Genomic DNA, 20,285 nt, shown 5'->3' on the forward strand with positions numbered 1-20,285 from the left:
CATGTTTTTTTCAACATTCACAACAGCAACACCGTTTTGAAACAAGGCTCATAAATAAAAAGACAAATTTTTATGTATTAAAATGTACAAACCTGCCTAGATGTTCTTAGATCGCTTTATGCATTACATAGTACATAGTCACATAGCAACATCCAGACAGATAAAGGGAAAAGTAAGCCGAGAGACAGACAGATTTTAAAATGAGTCATCATTAAATAGCCCATGGATCAGTTGATACATCTTTCTCATACTGAGGGTTGTTCAATAGTAAAATGATTTACCTGTTTCTGATTAAGTACTTTGCCTACGGACAGACAGACACCTCACGGCCAAAATCTTTATTATTTACTGCGATCAAAAACACACATTCATCTCACATTAATAAGAAACCGTAAGTTCATTACCGTGATAACAAGAGCCAACCACCTGACCCCGTCATAAACCAGATCAATAAAATTCATATCCATTTCAATATTATCTTCCCTTCCATTCTTATGGGTCTTTGTCTCAACGTGTTGCAACCGACATTTTTAATGTATTTTCGCAGGTTCTATGCGTACTACACGCCCACACCATTGTCATAATCCTTGATTTGATCGTCCTTGTAATATTTGGAGAAAAATTATTACTGGCCTAAAAATACAATGCGTGTCATATGATATGGAGATGCAACGTTCAATTTCAGACACTTAGCTAGAACAGTATGACATAATAACGATGTTGTCATCAATTTAAATATTATTAGCTGGTTGAAAGAACACTTCTAATGTCAATTGTAACAAAAGAAACGACGCAATTATTCTGTGTGCCATCAACTTCATAGCTGCGATATTGCAAACAATTAAAGATAAAATCAAATTACGGAACAAATTCGTATAGGCTTATAACCTAGACGTGCCGAATTCAAATCTAAACTGCATTTCCAGCTGTCCTTTCTCAGGAGTTTTCGTGGTTTTCCGCATGACACTACCGAGACAGTATCTTACATTGTGCCACAACTGTCTCTTTCCAAATCCCTACATACTTGCCACTTACAACCATATCAGACCTGGAACGAGATCACAGAACCTCTGAAGTTGATTCACAGTTGTAAAACAAACTCAGAACCATGCAATCTAAAAGAAATTCACAAGGTAAATTTGCACGAAAAATATCAGCACGTCCACTACATAAATTCAGTAATTAATGTCTAACATTATGTTTATATTTTGATGGACAAATATAAGGAATACCAAGTATATGAAACAGTGTTGTTACTACTCTCCTAGGGACGTAAATAAATGACGTACTGATGATGTTCATACCGGCAGTGAGGAAGCAAAACAAATCCAAAATATTAACACTAACAAATTTTACAAACAGGTTTACATAGTCAGCTTTACCTCAAATAATCAAAATCGCTCACTACACATATGTAAACAGGTCGGATAAGGTAAAACATCTTAGGTAGGCCGCACACCGTCATGCGTCAAGACATGTAACAGTCAAGACACGACGTCTGCGACATGACGCAAAGAAAGGAGCACAGTTAAAACGAATGAGATTATGAAAACCGCCGCACACCGGTCTGAGTCATGATGCTGACGTCAGCTTCATGCTGCAGATACGTGCAGCAAGACTCGGGCATGTTCCTTTTCTGTGCGTCAAGACTGAGACATCAGTACTCAAGTAACAGCACCAGTGTACGTTATCGACATGAGTGATGAGTAAACAAATATTAAAATAGTGCAGACGGTTGAGAAATTCCCGGTAATATAGGATTATTCGTCCTCGGGCCACTCAAACAAGGAGGAGGTTGATAAAGCTTGGCATGCAGTTTCAAAAGAAGTAAACGTAGATGGTAAGTGCACTGATTAATTTTATTTTAATGAGCTAATGACTGAATTAACTATTATACACATTGAGCTTAAGCTCGTTTCGTACAAGTCTGCTCTCACTCACACATAAAACTGGACGACGTCATGTCATCAACTAGAGAAGATGTGATAAGAAGCAGACACGTGCTACTTCGGTGTGCGGACTCGAGTCTGAATCACAAATGAAGCAAGACTGCGTCTTTTGTCTCATGTCTTGATGCTTGTCTTGACGCAGTTGGTGTGCGGCCGCCCTTAGGCTAGGGACCCACTGGCGCGACTAGCCGCGTGCGGCGTGTCGAGTGTTGTCGCGCGCGGCTAGTCGCGCCAGTGGGTCCCTAGCCTTAAGTAGCTTAAATATTAATAACCTATCAAAAGTAGCTATATTAATTTAATCTTATTAACCATTTTTGTATAATCATGACAGTATCCAGCGTCATACTCGATCCATGTATAATTATGACAGGGCAGCGCATTTGTGTTACCATGTCAACCGTGTTAGCCACTCTAACACTTTTAAAAGCGAAAATAGTCGTACGCCTTTCTTTCGTGGTTCAGTGGTACCCCACACACTGACACGCAGCAGAATGTTCACGGTGAGAGTAAGCCTCAACTGGCTGGCTAACAACTCATGGCTGGATAAAGCTGGCTAACGAATAATTTCATCTGGTGCTCAGGGTAACGTAAATTTTATCAAGTCAATGAATGAAAATAAAACTATTAATCTCAGAAACGAATCACGCCTTGCGACACACTAAACATTTAATTACGCTACGATATTAATGTTTGGAAGACGCTGTTAGGGAAAACTTATTTTATAGCTTTCTAAGGATGACTTTGACATTTTACATGCAGTAATTGCAGTCATTAGCAGAACAATCATTTAAAATGTTATAAAATTGCTACTAGGATTTCCATCCACCTGCAGTAGCCTACATACTTATTCCTGCCTTAACTGCCAAGTTTTACAACTGTAGAAGGGCAGCTGTTTCTTAAACTCTCTGCGCTAGAATATGGTTTAAATTACATCACAAGAACATCCAATACATTAACACAACATATGCCATGGAATTCTTTAACTTAATTACCACTTACGTGCATAAGTGGCTACCGCCCCTTACAACATATGATTTCTGTGGCGTTTAAAATTGAAATAGAATTGGAAAGGTGCAATACGTACGGGACTACACAACGTACGTTCTTTGCAAATTCTGAATTGTGAATGATCCTGGCAAAAATAAATAAAATATACCACACCGTACTTACATTATGTATGCGTTATCATCATTACCGTTAGCATAAGCGTAGCAATTGACGGTAAGTGACGTAAAACTTAAGCGTATCTCTTCAACATAACCTCTTGCCTGCTTATCTGCTTATCAAAACAACAAAAGAGAGAATTACAATTTATATATATATATATATATATATATCATACATCATTGCATGTCGCTGTTGTAAATAGTGCTATCCCACGTCAAAAGTTAGTTCGTACGCCAAGTTCGTAGGACATTGAAACGTATGATTTTAGGCTAGAATCCTATGGCATAACGTCAAAGCAAATAATTTCATCAAAATACGGTTCTCGAGTTGAAGCACGTGGACGGGCAGCAGCCATGATTAACCCAATATGCATTCATCTCATGCACATCATTCAAAAAATACATAATAATACTTATCACTCAGCCCTGTTTATGAACAGCGACTGCCAATTTTCTGGACAACCGACGTTCGATTTCCGAATGGGGTGCTATTATGTGACAAGTCTGAACAGGGTAAAAGGTTCGCCAATACCCTTCGCAATGGCTACCGACTTCTTTCCACGGGAAGGGTAAAGCTAACTACAGATCTCCATCAGGTGTCTAAGATGATCAATGCGTAGAGTTCTTCACCAAAATCCCACAGGTCTACGCCTTCATGATTCGGTAATTAAGCTCTAGGATAACTACCAATTTGTTAAGTAGGATTTAAGTCATCTTCCTATTTGTTGTGTGACTCAATCAGGAAGTCTCCGATCTGAATACAATTAGAAACCAATTCGTATGATAAGACTTTTCATGGTATTCAGTCCTTAAAGTTAAAGTGCAATTCGGAAGATCCTGGGATCCAATTTCGGTCCGGTAATGTTTCGCAACTTTCTTTAGTCACTCCAAGTAAACAGTGTTATAATACCATAACGTAAGTCACGATCTATTCAATCTGTAACAAGAAAACCATGACAGAATGTTTATTAACAAAATGGAATATTTAAAGGAAACTACATTTGTGTTTCGACAAATGTGCATTTCACCGTTCGTATGCGCGCTACACCCTCAACCCATCATCATCCTTGTTTTCATGACCCTCATAATATTTTGTAAAGAGTGAAAATCATGGAGGTCTTCAACACACAGTTTTATCCTGTCACTCCGTTTTAGGTTAAAATATTCCTTTTAGCACTGTTCTCAAATATTCTGAAAGTGTCCTCCTTTAAAATTATTATTAATAATAATAATAATGATTTGCTGTGTTTAATCAGTCTGTCATATAAAAGTTTCAGAGGTTGGAGAATGCCTCACTAGTCCTTTTTTCCACAGTCTACACGTCTTCTGTACATATTTCTTAACTTATTGTACTTTTCTAAGAAGTTCATTAATCTATACCCCTAGCATACAGACTGTCATAAATGTCTTAACATTTCACATTAACTTTAAAATCCAACCTAAAATTAGTTGTCTGCATTTTACATTTCTATCCTAACCTTTAACTGTAAGTAAACAGAATCCCATTCATTGTACACTTGGTCCACTATCTTTAGTTTAATTTCTGTTAATTATCTCTGATTATGATATACATTCCACCTGACATTTTAAAGTTCCCGCCCATATTTTTCTTTGAGTTTTATGACATATTCCCCAATTTTATACCAATTTTTATGTTTACCCCGCGCTAAGCTCTGTATGCCTATAATGATATAAAAAATGTATGCTGTTTTTGCAGTGTAATTTCTCTCCAGTTCTTTGTTAATTCGTATTGCAATATGTGCTTCAATTCTTCAACTTTCGAACAGGATACCGGAGAACAAAATATTCATGGTCTACATACATTTAAATACTTTAAATTCCCGGCTTTGACAGTCATCTTAAGAAATACAGGCTGTATGCTCCACGTGTTAGCAATAATCTAAGTTTTATTGCATTAACTATGAGTTTTTATGCAAAATTAGCTCCTTATACACTAAACCTTTTTGAATTTTACACTTATATTCAAGTTTCGTACCCTTTATGTGCAATAATACTGTAAATTTATATCAGCTTTTCTTTTCCAAATGTGTACGAGATTAGTTTGGTTTGCACATAACTTTCGAGTCATATAACATAAAATGGCTACTTATAAGTACTTATCCGTTGCTTAATCAAAGCTGAGAACATGTTAGAATCATTTCTTTTAAAAAATAAGTTGACAAAATAATTTCTGTTGCTATTCTGCATGACCTAGCAACACATTTATATAATAAAAGATGAACGCTCACGCGGTAGGCGAAATTTTCGTGCTGTCGGAATTGTAGAACAATGGAGGTGAACTGTGTAAATTCAAAGTCAAATTTCTTCCGAAACGTTTTCACGTCGCGTCCCCCAAAATGCTTATTTCCAAGGTCATTCTTGAATTTAACTGTTGTAAAATTAGTTAAAATATAATTTTAGTAATCTAAATGTTATTTTGGGTTGTTTTAAAAACTAGAGACCATATACCCAGCCTAACTCATGTGCGAAGCGAGGCCCAGAAACCACGTGGCTGTTTAATAATGTCTGTCCCTGTTCATTATCTAAATAATTCTATATTCCATCATATTTGCGTATAAGACAACGTCGTCAAATAAGGTTTGTATCGGTCAAATAGATTATTCTTATAATGACTTCGTTGAAAGTCTACGTTAGATGTATTAAAAGCGTTTGTGTCCTTGAATCAAAATTTGGATTGGGCAACTTCGTTGTCTCAGTTTCTGCAGGTTTACAAAAATTATTTTATACAACAATAAATTATGTGTGATTATATAAAACAGGTTGTATTTATTAACTGCATACTTGCGACTATGTTTCCGTTAAATGACACCGAATCTAAAAATGATTACATGTTTAATTCATATTAACTATCCAATTCGCTACTGGAACGGGTTACTAAGTAGACTAACATATTTACTGCTAGACGATGATCAATGCTAAGAAATATATTATCATTACTTTTCAGGGTTATATAATGAAAGAAATAAGAATAATACTAGCTGATAAAGAAAATATTATGATAAAGTAGTGCAAAACGAAATAAGCAAACAAAGAATAGAGCGAACATAAGTCCAGAAAGAGAAAGAATGAGGAGAAACGGAGGAAAATGAGAAAGTTCACTCAACTTTTCATTTATCTTTTAGTCGTCCACTTGCTGCTCGTAAGTGTGCAGTCAATTGAGCAAATTGCTGTAATAAACCACGGCCTGCCTTTATTCCGCACAGAAATATCAACAGCATTTCATAATCTAAATATCTAAAAATAAACGTATTGTTTAGTTTAATGGAGAGCGTTCATAATGAGATAAATATTTTAGCAAACTCTGTAGAAAAACGTTTATTGTTGTACGCTTCCATTATAAGCCTATGGAAAATGTATGTGAACAGAAGCAGATTTGCTTCTGCTGCTTTAAAATTCATCGTCCTCATTGTCTCAAGACAAATAAATTATGTGAAAAACTACAAAAACCCGCTCATAACAACGGTCATTGTGTTCTACAAAGAGCTGAGTAAATTCTCTGCTCCCTAACCACGTACTCCAAGTTAAACGAAGTTACAGATTCGCTTAAAATATGAAATTCAGCATGGCTCTTATTTATTTATTTATAATTCAATTCTAAAGGGTTTTGACAACGGTAGTTTACACTTAAAATTATTCATTGTCAGGACTTTTTCCATCGTCTGATATTTAAATCCACGACGTTTCGGAGGCTGGTTCTGTCTCCGTCTTCAGGTGAGAGGTACCTACTCTGTTGGGTCCCTTAGATAGAGCTAGTCTCTGTATAGTCTACTTAATGACGTTTTTACAGTAGCTCAGACTAATTAGAGGATGACAGTGAATAATAAATTAGAAAGGTTGTGGAAGGAAGTGGTCGTGGCCTAACTTACGTACTTTCCCGGAATTTGCCTAGACAGACAGGAAAAAGCATGAAAAATACCAGTCCGGGTAGCCTGTCTCTGGGCCGTGATTTGAACCCGGGAACTCCCGAATAAAAGCAGGAGTGTTAAGTACTCGACCATGACGGTAGAATGTTTCTTAGATGCGTTTTATAAGTACAAATAGTTTCTTATTATTACCTAGAGTACTACAAGATTATCTTCCTACCTATGAATCCATACACTCATCATCGACAAATATTTCATAATCATTTGTAAAATGTGTCCGGTTTTGGATGGGGTTAAATGGAAGAGAAACATCCAGGCTTTTTCGATCGAAATCCCTAGTAGACGAAAATTAAAAGTCACACTTTTTAATTATTAAAATAGACACTTATAAGGGCAAAAATACATAGTATCTTTTTTATTCTATATTTTTCATTCGATGAGAGTGGCTTGTCACTCCGTGGTATAAGTTTCATGGGTTGCTGAACTTTGACTCAGACATTCGTTAGGGCTCCTTGACGATTAGCCTTCCCATCACAACGTCAAAACTCTTCCATCCTGCAGATTTCTAATTAGAATAAAATGGAGCACAACACTGCTTGTCCTTACAAAATAGCAATGTCTCAAATAATCCTGACACACTTAGATATAATCTGGATTGACGCTACAAAAATCCATCATTGGTACAATTTTCTATTCCGAAGGAACAATATTCTTACAGGTACAGAATGACCTACGGTTTCTGTTAGTATAAACCAATTCATCTTCGTCCACAGTCTCAAAACATTTTGTATCTAATTTAGTATGATCTTCTCATCCAATCCCTGGTTTACGTTTTCAAAATATTTTTTTTATATAATTTTCCATCTTGCAAGTTCATTCTGCATTTCCCGCCTATCCTACATTATCACTCAAGTATAATTAGGTGAATCACAAAAGTTATGGAGATCCTCACAATCCAACTTACTCCAGCCTCCTCTTAATTATTCCCACTTACGTTCAAGTACTGCTCTCAGAACCCTGTTCTTGGATTAAAATCCCTTAGTCCTTAATACGAGACACAATATTTTACACTCATACAAAACAACACGTACAATACTGAAATCTGAACTGAACAGTGACAAACATTCCCAAAAATAGACCTTATCTTATTTCTTCACGAGCAGAATTTCGATCTGCACTGTTAAAAACATTTTGATCTTAGCTTACCATATATTCTCTTGTTTCTGCTACAAATTTTAATATCAGTCTATGAAAACTTCTTTATTTCATTCTTGTGGGGCACGTGTTAGCAAGAATCTCACTGCTAGTTGTCTGCAGAACCAGCTTTGCCCGGGACAACAGTATTCGTTGCGCGAGTCTCAACCAACGCTGATACCAGAGGACACGACACAACGCTAATAAGGTTACATTGCGCGGGCTGAGGACAATGTTGCAGCCGAGGAGGCGTGCGGCTATTGATCTTCTATTGTTTTATTCCTCCCTGACTTGCTTGGCTATTGCTATTCATGTGTGCGGTTCTCTGAGAAGTCCAAGGACGGATCAGAAGACCATCAACCGCGCAAGAGAAAAAGTGTACATCTCCAAATTACTGCGAATTCAGTCGAATTGTCTAAATAGTCTTCGCCTTTTGTGCTGAGATTTTTACTACGGTAAAGTAACACGTCCCTTACTCGAGTTACATATGTTAGTGCAGTAACCGTCAGACAAAAATCTCACATTTTTAAAACAAATAAATAACTCGATGGATGAATACGGAATTACGTTTGGATAAATTCACGTACGAATTAATTAATCGATGCATGGATTGACAGTCAGACGTATGGATGAAATAAAGATAGATCCATGAATGAATGGACAGATGGACGCGCTAGTTCGTCAATTGTCTTTCAACAATCCAAGTGTAAGGATGTCCTTTTCACAAGTGCAACGAATTTTCATCGTCGAAAACTACCTGGCATCTCGTTCTTACGTAACGACCCTTCTGTGTTAGTGCATGCAACGCTGAATGCGGTAGACATGTCTTATTTAAATATAAAAAAGAGTTGATAAATAGAATATGGGTCAGCAATGGGTTGCATGATTTCATAATTTTGTTTGTGTGACTTTAATTCAGCTACTCAATGTATCTCCCTCTTTTTCATCTTCTATTCGATGTTTTCTGAAGCAAAGTCCTGGTTTTGAGAGTTACGCCAACTAAGAATAACTATACGTAAAATATGAAATATATTATCCTGAGCTGAAGGTATACGTGTGTATCATATTCTTTTGTTTTGTCTGATTTAATTCAATAAACGTTTAGGTTTTAAATACTGGCATTAATTTCTGAAAATGTTTCATATCTATATATACCGCAATGGGAATGTGCAGGCATAATTTTGTACGTTAAAACGTCGTAATTTCTTCTCATGGTATTTCAATGGTTCCCTAAAAGTCGGAAAAAGCCGGGCAGCTTCTGTGCCGCTGCGGGAGAAACAAGTGTTCACTTTGCTTGATGCTTGGCTTGCTACACCTCTCTGCTATGAAATAATAAACAAATCGGTTATTTTAAAACTGACGTTTCTTATAGACTGCAAGGATTCTGCTAGCTTGAATTCTATGTTCCTACAACTGCAGAACATTCAAAGTGTATCGTTCTATTGACATCTGCAAACGCTTAATTAATCGCATTAAGGTTTTTTTTTACAATGCACAAATGTAGTATAATTTCTAAAAAAAATATCTCCAAGCATTAATTTCAACTCATAATGCCTACGTTGCTTTAAAATGTATCAATAATCGATACGGCGAAGATAACAAAAACTATAAATTATCAATTTAGTGACTTAGTATACTACTTTAATTAATACGGAACCGTGCCATGCAAAGAAATGTTTGATACAAAATATAATCCCATATGGTGAGTCAGTATATAATATTTTACGCGCCTAATTCAATCATTTCATTAGTTACTGGCATCAGACCAAAATCTAACCAGAATCTTCGCACCAACGCCATGTTCTGGTGTTCCACACACGTTACAGTTAGGTTATCAATTTATTTCTTGATTTACCAAAACTATCAGCGATTATGTGACGTAATTTACTATACGTGAAGTGTTTAAATGTTGCCCATTAGTTTCTTATGTATGTTCTGTGTCATTTTCTGTATCCTGACTAAATATGGTAACTACAGATTACAAATTTTCTTAGAACGAAGAAAATCATAATATTAAAACTTGACAAAGTTTATATTTTATTTGTCACGTGCACACACAATAAAAGGGTATATATATATATATATATATATATATATATATATATATACATTTATTGTTTTCTGATAACTCGGGTAGTCAAGAAATTCCACGACTTTTATGGAATCATGTTTACAAGAGTCCACGAATGCACACTAATCCTGAACCAGGTAAAACCAGTCCTCATGCAGTATTTGTAAGGTCCTTTTTAATATTATCCTCCTATAATTACAATTGTACATTTCTTATATGCTCTTTGGCATTTTTCATGATAGACACAAATTAATGTCTTTACTTTAACATGGGAGACCGGTCTTCACACTCATACAAAACATGTAGAATGCATTTCTGTATATTTAAATGTTTACGTATCAAACAGGACACAGGGAAATCAAGTATTAGTTTCATCTGCGTGGTATAAAGAATTAATTAAATTTAGTCTGCTCGTAATTCCTTCAAGAATGACATTTATTATCATTACTGCCATTCCCAAATCTTATTTCTTGATAACATATTTTTTTTTGCACAACTGTAACAATTGTTCAGTCGTCAAACGATGGACAGTAAAAGGAATACAATTTGTTAATGAGAGAGAAACATTTAAAATATTATATGAAACAAGATACAATTTAAAACATAGGATTCTGTAAATATTTAAGCCATTAATCGGAAAGAAACATTTTAGAAGAAACACACAGAACACTTTCTTAGAGACATTTCATTGCATAAAGGAGGATGATATTAATTAACTTTCTACAGCAGATCCGTGAACAAACAAACGATACACGCTACTTCACAGCCGAGAAGTTGCAACATGCTAGGAAATAAAACGAAAAAAGGACGAGTTATCAAACGCCATACAAGGAAATAGGTCAAGCATCTCTCGTCCTTCCTCTTGTGGAATTACCGTAATTTTTGTACATAAAGTTGCCATCCTGGTAATGTGGGTGGCCAACATCGCTGTAACTTCAGAAACAGATGTCACGCGGTTCAGAAGTACCAGCAAGCTGTACAGCCTGTTTAAGAACAAAATGTCCTCCCGATAAAATCACTTCAAATACGCAATTAAACGTGTTGTATACTTGTAAATCTTGACCCATCTCCTATGACTATTCTATTCTCAAAGAAAAGCTCAGAATAATTTTTTAAAGTTCAGAATATAGATTCCCATTCGTTGATGCCATTAACAGGGTCTTTGGAGCAGACATTACTCTCAGCTAGCCAAGAAATCCCCTGAATTTTATGGAACCCGGAGGCTCATTACCATTTCCACAATACCACGCCACCGGCCCTTGTCATCAGGCAGATGGACCCAATTCACATCCTTCGAAAAATTTCCCTAAGATTTATTTTAATATTATCTTCTGAACACGTCATTAAATCTAACATATATACGCCTAAAGCGAACTGTCAATTGGGCCATGTCAACATAGACCAAAATTCCTCAGGTAAAATTATACAGCAAACAAGATATATAATTTTATGTCATGAAGATGGCTGTCTTCTGGGTTGAAGCGCCGTGTAGCCTGGTAGACGTTTACCAACGTTTAAGAAGTCCTTGCTGCCTCCATCATCAGGGTGATGGTAAGGACCTCTGAAACGTCGGTAAACTTCTACCAGACTACACGGCGCTTCAACCCAGAAGACAGCCATCTTCGGACTTATCGTCGTGAGAATCTCAAATCCTACAATTTTATCACGTGCAAAGATGGCAGAATTTCTATTAGCACACATGCACGCCATTTACTACGCCGGGAAGAATTGTTAGTTTCCTTGCGTCCGTTGGCGTCAAAACGCACTAGCAGGTCCTTCATCGTGAGCCACGGTTTCCGTCCATACGGTTAAAGGGTTCAACTGGTATCACACAGTGCGACCAACCCTTGGGATGACGGGTTGAATTTTTTTACGATCCCAGAGTGACAAAATCTATGGGATCGGTTGGAAAGAAATCACACATGTTCTGAAGGACAGGTTTTACACCACAGATTTTCAACCCGGGATCCGCAAGTTGTATCGGAGCGAACCGTGAGTTAATTCTTTTATCTTTTGATGGTGTAATGCTGCAAGTTGTAAGCTTTTTTTACTTCCACGTTGAAGTAGCAAAAATGACGAAGAAAATATTCCTTCCGTCATTATTATAGTTAGTGTATATTTCGTTTAATCAAAATGTGTTAATTTTGTGAGAGGGTCCACGGTAGGGGTAGCAGAAATATTGAAAGGGGAGGGGAGGGGAGTTCAGCGGCGTCAAAAAAGGTTGAAGAATACGACCTTGCACTACTGGAAGGATGCTAAAAGATCTTAATATCCTGAAGACCGCTTTCATAGTTACGCGCCCACAGCGAACATCACCTTTAAATGACATTCTACATTGCAAAATGATTTCTGGCGTACTTAAATTGTTTCGGCTGCTTTGTAGGCCAATTTATGGTTACTTATTTGTTATAACAAAGTGGTTAAGAATATAGCTTAATTACATGATCGTAAAGAAAGCTGTAAATATAGCGTTTCTACCTGTTCTCCTTATTTGTCTGGTAAAAACAAAGAATGTGGGTTTTAGAGAAGACTTCTGAGTAAAATACTTTGGACATAAGTGCAAAGAAATTAGAAAATTGATAAATTTACACAACGAAATTTATCTAGTGGTCTCCACGAACGGTGAATATAGGATGAGATGGTCAGCGTGCGTAGCATGAACGGTAATGAACTGTCAGGTTACATAAATGACAGTGATATTCTTGACTATGTGAGATTATCTTCTTAAGAAGGACTCTGTTCCATGGAGACAACTACGTATAAAATCTTAATATCATGATCTTTTTTGTCCTGGGTTTCAGCGCCGTGTAGATTCGTCTGTTTTCTTAAGCTGGCATCTATATACGATTCTACATGTCATAAAAATCAAAAACAACAAAACCCTCATTAACATCGACCTTATAAACTCTAACCTCACAGTTTTGGTCATTTTAACCCAAAACGGAAAACAATTAGCTAGTGGATGCGAGATGAATCTTTGCAGATACCAACAATACGTGTCGTCCGGTTGAGAGGGTACAAGGTTGTCTAAGGAATGTGTTAAGGACTCTTAAGGAAATCTCAGAGTACGATGTGGTTCATAATGAAAGCAAAACTCACAGAATTAGGTTCGTGCATACAAAAATTACACTTGAACCAAATGCTAACATTAATAATGTTAGCATTTAAAAATAAATATGCAGGTTACGTATCGATTTAGTATGGTCGCTTGAAATCTTTCGATAATGGTATTCCATCCATTTTTATCTCTGCCATTAACATCATAGATTCCCTCTTTCCAAGAACTCTCGATTTTTGTCTGTTTTCCATCCTGATGGCACAAACTCGACAGCTTATTTTGTCCATCCGCTGTCGGCCATTTTTGTATGTGTCTATACAACATTGTTTTATCTATATATAATCTAAAACACAATTTTGTAAGCCAATCTATTTTCTAAAAACGTGGTTAAATAGTTTTTCTTCTTCATATTCTAATATAAAAATTCAATCCCTATGCCATCAATGTTTTGTTCTTAAATTTCATACTTCTCAATCGTAATGCATTTTTATTACTGTCTTGCAAATAATATGTTTAATTTTCCTTGTAATTGTTTCGTCCCATAATATACCACAATTCAACATCGAAATAGTAGATAATTGCGAGATCTAAACAAATTTCATAAATACACATAGTTACCGGTGTACCATAAGAGGTCATAACATTATCTTTCAATACATATATTTGGTTAATGCCTCGTATTTTGACATAAATTTAAAATTCATTTTTGGAATGAAAGTACACAGCATGCAAACAAAAGTTTGGACATGACAATTAATATTTTTATAATAACACGAAAATAGCTTCTGTTCCGTGTTTCACTCTTCACACGAAAGACAGGAAGGAAATATAGAAAGAAACAAGGAACATCCATATTATTTCTCATGGAAAGACAATGCCACAAAGAAGCACGAAACATTTTCCTATGCACAGTATTTATACAGCTTTTGGATACGACCCTCAAATGGAAAAGTTCTCATGATTATAAAAATTAAATTAAATTCAGGCCTCATAATTATAAAAAATAAGATAATTTTAACAAGGTATGTCTTAGTTTATGTGAGAAAGATAACAATATAAAATTAATTCGACGTCTAATAATTTACAACACGCGGCCCGAGGGTCGCATTCTTATGCGGCCTGTGTGCATTATTTTGTTACGTGTTCTGTTTTTTAAGAGACACGTGGATAAGAAAAGAGGTGACGAAATAAGATTTGGTCACCATGTTAATCGGGAAAGGATTTTTATTACCTCTTTTCCTCAGACACATTGCTCTTTTCCCATTGGTTAGCAACCCGCTGTTCCATAACCAATTACCACCGTCAAATCCAATAATCTTCTTACTTCCTACCATAAAGTTTCCATAAACGCCCAACAATTACACATTCCTTCTAAACATGGCAACTAGAATGTTTGCCGAAACGGATAATTCTAAACTCTCATCCCGGAGAGCCGAAATTACACACTGAACTCCAGAGGCTAAAACCTAAAAACATTTTACATTTCTCACTGCATTACAGATGCATTTCACATTTCAGTTACTTGTACTGACTTCTGGATATTTTAATTCGCCATTAAAATATTAACGTCATTCATTAATACGTCTTAAAAATTAAGCTACCTGTAATTATGAACATTATATGGATCAAATTTGGGTGCTGTAATGTCATAAGATGTATTGTGACGTATTATAATCAGCTAATGCTACCATGGCAATCACCAGGGACAAATGCGTCATCTTTACTGAACCACATCAGTCCAATACTTCACTGCGCGTGGGCAGTCTTATCTATCTTCTGGTTCCCATAAAAATGACATGTTTCCTGGACTTATGTTAATATTCTGTTAGGTTTTGGTTTCGACCATACTGAAAACACTAAAACCCACGACGACTTAAAGCGGTCTCCCTAGCAGTGAAAAAGACACAAACCACATGAGTCATGTAATGTTCCTTCAATATTGTGGGTACTTGCAAAAACAAAACAAGTATAAAAATAACTTATAAATTCAAGATCCAAAGAATGTCAGTGGACCTGAATCAAAAAACTAGATACTTGCCAATTATTGGTGGGGAAAAATAAATTCAGCGAAAAATATATAATGCGTTTCCTATTAGGTTTGTTTTAGTTTTCTCGAAGTAAGTTTTGTGGACTCATGTGGTAATAGCTACGTAAAATATACTTACTACTTAGATAATGACTTTCAATTTTAAATGTTGCTTCCATATGGAACTGTGGGATGTAATTTCAAGACGAAAGATATTTCACAGTTGTGTACATAAAGCCTACTGCATGCAACATGTCAGCAAAGCTGAACTACTTTTGCGTCTAGAGATGCACAGTGAAGGCGGTTACACACCCCATCCCATCAGACTCTTTTTTCTCATACTTTTGGGGGGAAACTCAGCGCGACAAAATGATGTGTTAGCTGATGGAGTACAGACTGCTCTTGTAACAAGGACACTTCCACGACAGTAAAATATAGAGTTTCCACTAAAGTATGCCGGCAATTGAAAGTATAAACATTTATTTGAAAACCATGAGACAGGCCAAGAAAACAAATTTTGACATACGAATAGTAGAATGTGTTTATTTATTTCATGTGTATTTTTTTTACATATAAGTCTCGTTTATAGCACGAAACATAAATGAGTTTAAAGTTTTGGGGCGTTGTAACACCATATTCCAGCAAGATGGCACTCACACATTTCATAAACGTTGTACAGAAACTAACTTAGCAGCAATTTGCCGCATTTTTGTAAGTATACTGATAGATTGCGGACCTATTTTTACACTTCCCGTTCACTTGATCTCAATACGCCATTACATGTACTGGAGAGGGGGGGGGGGGGAGTGCGAAATATAATGGATACTTGTCAAAAGTTACTATAGTACAGAAATTAAAAGACAGATGCAGTACCTATTACGTCAAAGCGCACAAGAAAACAGCTGAATTTGATGTAGCGTGTGTGACCAGTAATAAAATGGGGCTCATGTAGAAACAGTTCAACCAAAACATAAATAAAATACAGTTATTTATGCTATTATTTGTCTACCTTATAACATTTAATAAAAAAAAGCTTATTTAAAACCTCAATACATTTATGATATGGAAAATATGTTTATATCTCCACAAAGAATACGCTCGCGGACAGAGTTAAATTCGGAAGAGATCGCTACTGCACTCTGTGAAGGAAGGGGGAAAACAGAAGCAGACAAAGGGGGAAGAAGGAAGACGTACGCAAACACGGAAATTGATAAAGAGATATAATCGAGGCAGGAAGTGACTTCTGTCACGAAACTTGAGTGTTAAGTTCACTGCCACTTGTCACAAGCATCTAAGATGAGATGTTATTATTAAGTACAATCTCGACACTTTCAGTTCGAGGGCAGCACGCTACTCGAATGAAGAATAGCAAGAGACAGGTGTTATATACCTAGCATTTTCCCAGCATTCCATACAGTTAGCACGATACTATGGTATCGGTTTACAGTTGGGACGTCTCCAACCAGACTCAGAGGAAGCAACATGGCAAAATACAGTCTATACGCCTTTGAAAGTATATGGTATTATTGGTAAAGAGATACGAGTTCTTAACATCTGTACCAAAAGACGTTGAGTGATAAACTAAACGCTATTTCCATTCGTATCCAGGGGAAAGAATCCCAGAATCTCGTCGATTAGGTGACTGGGTGGGCCTTCTAAACGTGTCAGAAAAGTTTAGCAAAAAAAAATAAAAACCCTGACCAAGTCGAAATTCGAACACAAAGTCTGTAGCTGAAAGAAAGTGTAATTTAATGACTCAGCTTTCTCGATACACGTAAATTACTAAATAAATATGTAATTAAACAAGTAAATAAAAGAGTAGAGTATACTTCCGTGATTCGTATGAACCGATGGAAATGTTTCTCGATCTGATAATGAATATATGGTGGAAATGATCCTTATTTTAATAAATGAGAATCCGAAAATAACGGGATTGAATGAAATATACGTTAATCAGATCATTTTAGAATTGATCTCAAATTATTAATTTAGATCCCTGGATAATTGTTTTCATTTCGTAACGACCGGTTCCTATCGAATCTTCACTAATTCATAAATGCTTCACCCTATCACCATCACGTCCTTGTCGAAGATTGGAAGTCACAAAATTAATCTTAAGTTAGATATTTTTATATTTTTCCTTAAAAGTCTTTAAATACAGAAGTGACATACTTTATTTAAAAAGTATTAACTACAAAACAATGATACTTGAGGTTTGCGTGACGAAAAAGTTGTGCATGTAGGACTTCAGATTTTGCTCTGTGGAAAATTATGAGCTATCTGAGGGGCGTGAAAGGAAATGTTCGAGACCATTTTGTCGGTAATATCTCAGAATTCGCTTGGAAGGGCAGGGAAAACAGGAAAAGCCTATAGTCAGTCTATTTTCTGACGCAAGGCAAGCGGTCTAGAGCTAACCCAACATTGGGTCGCTCGAACTGCGAAGTTGAGAAAAAGTAACTTATTGGTGGAACACGTCACGTGACACAAATGCAGTTGTCACGAAACCTAAGTGAGATCTGAGCATTAAAAGTCGTTTGTGGAGAAGAATTTTTAAGTACAAGGTAAACTAAGGTAAAATTTCTCCTAGTAATTATTACTCTTTCTTGGTTACGGCACTAAATTCTTTTGAGTGGTCAGTTTCATGCTCCGGCTGCTTAAACCCCAATAATAATAATATTATACATAGAAGGGTGGATTTACCCCGGAGCCGCTCTGGACGCGGATGCCAAGAGAGGAAACTTTTGCCCCTGCCTGGAATCGAGCTACGGCATTCGAGATTGTAGTCAGTCACTGCACGGACCAAGAGTTACCCGGTTCCCGAAGTGAATGACAACGGCGAATTCCAAAACCAACTTTGATGACCGAGATTTAAACCAAGTAGCCACTAATTCTTTAATGTGTTCATAAAATCGTATGTAAGTTAATCTGCGTGTTACATTTCTCCTTGTCATCTGAATGTCTAACTAGCCAAGTCTGCTCCAGAAGCGCGTGGCCTACTTCAGAGTACTTCTCTGTGAGATGCCCGCGTAAAGATTAACACGCAACGCATAGGCGCAGTCTAACAGCTCTCTCAGACGGAGAGACGGTGTCAGGTCGCAGACAGCCAGCGAGACAAACCGGGCTATTTTTGGCACCACACAGACAGAATCCTCAGCGAACGTATTCTTGATTTTCGATGCCTAGCTCTGGCGTTCATGACGTAAGGAACGTAGGTACATACCAGCACAGACTCACGGTGTCTACTTAAAAAAAAAAGGGTGGGGGTTCATGACCAATAATAAGTGGTCATTGTTTCCTAGTTTTAAGACGGAAATTCTGGCTGTATTTTTCGCGATCTTCCTCAGTCCCTTTAAAGCCGAAGCTCGTCTAATATTTTACATTGCAGTCCGTACCGCAAAGAAAACTAAACTTCACTATTAAAACATGAGCTGGGTAACGCTGTTTAAGGAGATAATCGCTGTTTACACTAGGAAACCCATGAATACAAAATGAGACTTTAGTGGCTGTAACATAATTACCACCGGGCTTTAGAGGTTTGATAAGTTTTCTGTGTTTGATCCAGTAAAATTGATTGGCGCAGGTTTTATTTATTCACTATTGTATTTATTTTATCACAGTGTTAACGAGGCCTCCATAATTTACTCTGAACAAATTGAATTTAGTCCACAAATGCACACCTTATTTTCCAAACATTCTTTTAATATTATCGGCCAGTTTACGTCTTAGTCTCGCAAGGTGTAAAATGTAAATTAATGATCTGAAAATGGAAAATAATAGCAAGAGTGCAATATGAAGTTTTAGTTTTTATGTTAAAACGGCGGATCAAAAATCTGCAGTTCACTAATTTAACCACAAACGTTTCAAAGATTTGTACAGTATTTAAAGTATGATAAAGTAATATGATAAAATAAGTTATGAAATATTTTTCTTTAGATTTTTAATAACTTCACAATTATTGTAGTGCCATAAAATAACAGACGAAAAAAATTATTTGTGCTATAAAACGTAAAAATTCGTGAAATTCCGCGAAAAGGGACCCGGTTCGACTCTCTAATCCTATTTGAGTATCTTTAAAATGAAAGGCGTTGGAACAAAAGTAAAACGCATTTCAAAGGGTTTTTAAGTCTAAAATTCCGTTTCCACAAACTTAAATTTAAAAATGAACGCTAAAGAGGCACGTAAGTATAAGCAGAGAAATAATAAAATAAAAATTATCTAGGAATGTATCCAGTTCACTATACGCTGCAAGTTTTACATTCCATTTCATGCAATAAAATATAATACATCTGCATTACAACACATAATTAACGCACTTCACAACAGATGGCATTAGGACTGCCTGATGTTGAGCGTTAAAACGCCTAAGGACAGTAACAAACAAATTACGTTTACAACGAAATTAAAAACATAATATGTTCAGACAATGCTGTCACTAAGGTTAGAGTTCATTGTCTTCCAGTCTTTATTTAAAATAGTGAAAATTAAATACACTCAGGTCATTCAGGCGCGGAGCATTCATGTTAACCGTGTTAGCCAGGCTAACACTTTGAACAAAGAAAAATAAAGTGTCTTATTTTGTTCTGTTTCCTTCCACACAGCAGAACCGATCAGATAAAACACATCGTTAGCTAGATCTAGCCAGCCATTTTAGACAGAAAGCGTCCAGCTGATTGGCTGCAGCTGGCTAACGAAGCATTTTATCTGTTCGGTTCTGCTGTGTTGCAGTGTATGGAAGGAAACAGAACAATGAAAATAATACTTTTTATTTTTCGCTTTCAGAAGTGTTAGCCGAGCTAACATGGTTAACATCAACGCTACGCCCAAAATTTATAGTCATTTCCAAATATTATTAGGATTATATAAGACGGGGGGGGGGGGAGCATACAGCACGCCTGGGAGTGATGAGAAGTGGGTAAAAAATGTTAATCGATAAAGAG

The 20,285-nt window shown here is 36.4% G+C and overlaps 2 protein-coding genes across 24 annotated transcripts in view; one reads left to right on the forward strand and one right to left on the reverse strand.

Annotated features, from left to right (window-relative positions):
• Atg10 (Autophagy-related 10) overlaps positions 1-20,285 on the reverse strand; it is a 507,888-nt gene that overhangs the window by 306,292 nt on the left and 181,311 nt on the right. The window contains exon 5 of one of the 16 annotated variants that reach the window (XM_087349889.1): positions 3,120-3,225. The exons of the other annotated variants lie outside the window; for them this stretch is intronic. Coding sequence (XP_087206015.1) covers positions 3,120-3,121 — 2 coding nt within the window. The 5' untranslated portion in view covers positions 3,122-3,225. The remainder of the gene's footprint in view (positions 1-3,119; positions 3,226-20,285) is intronic. 16 annotated transcript variants of the gene reach the window in all.
• Positions 1-20,285, forward strand: part of vn (membrane-bound neuregulin protein vein) — a 209,416-nt gene that overhangs the window by 36,767 nt on the left and 152,364 nt on the right. The gene's annotated exons all lie outside the window — the stretch shown is intronic.

This window comes from Zootermopsis nevadensis, unplaced genomic scaffold, assembly GCF_977971745.1.
Source record: "Zootermopsis nevadensis isolate Lab colony 2312 unplaced genomic scaffold, Znev_1.0 Znev_ptg000016l, whole genome shotgun sequence".
NCBI classification, from domain to species: domain Eukaryota; kingdom Metazoa; phylum Arthropoda; class Insecta; order Blattodea; family Termopsidae; genus Zootermopsis; species Zootermopsis nevadensis.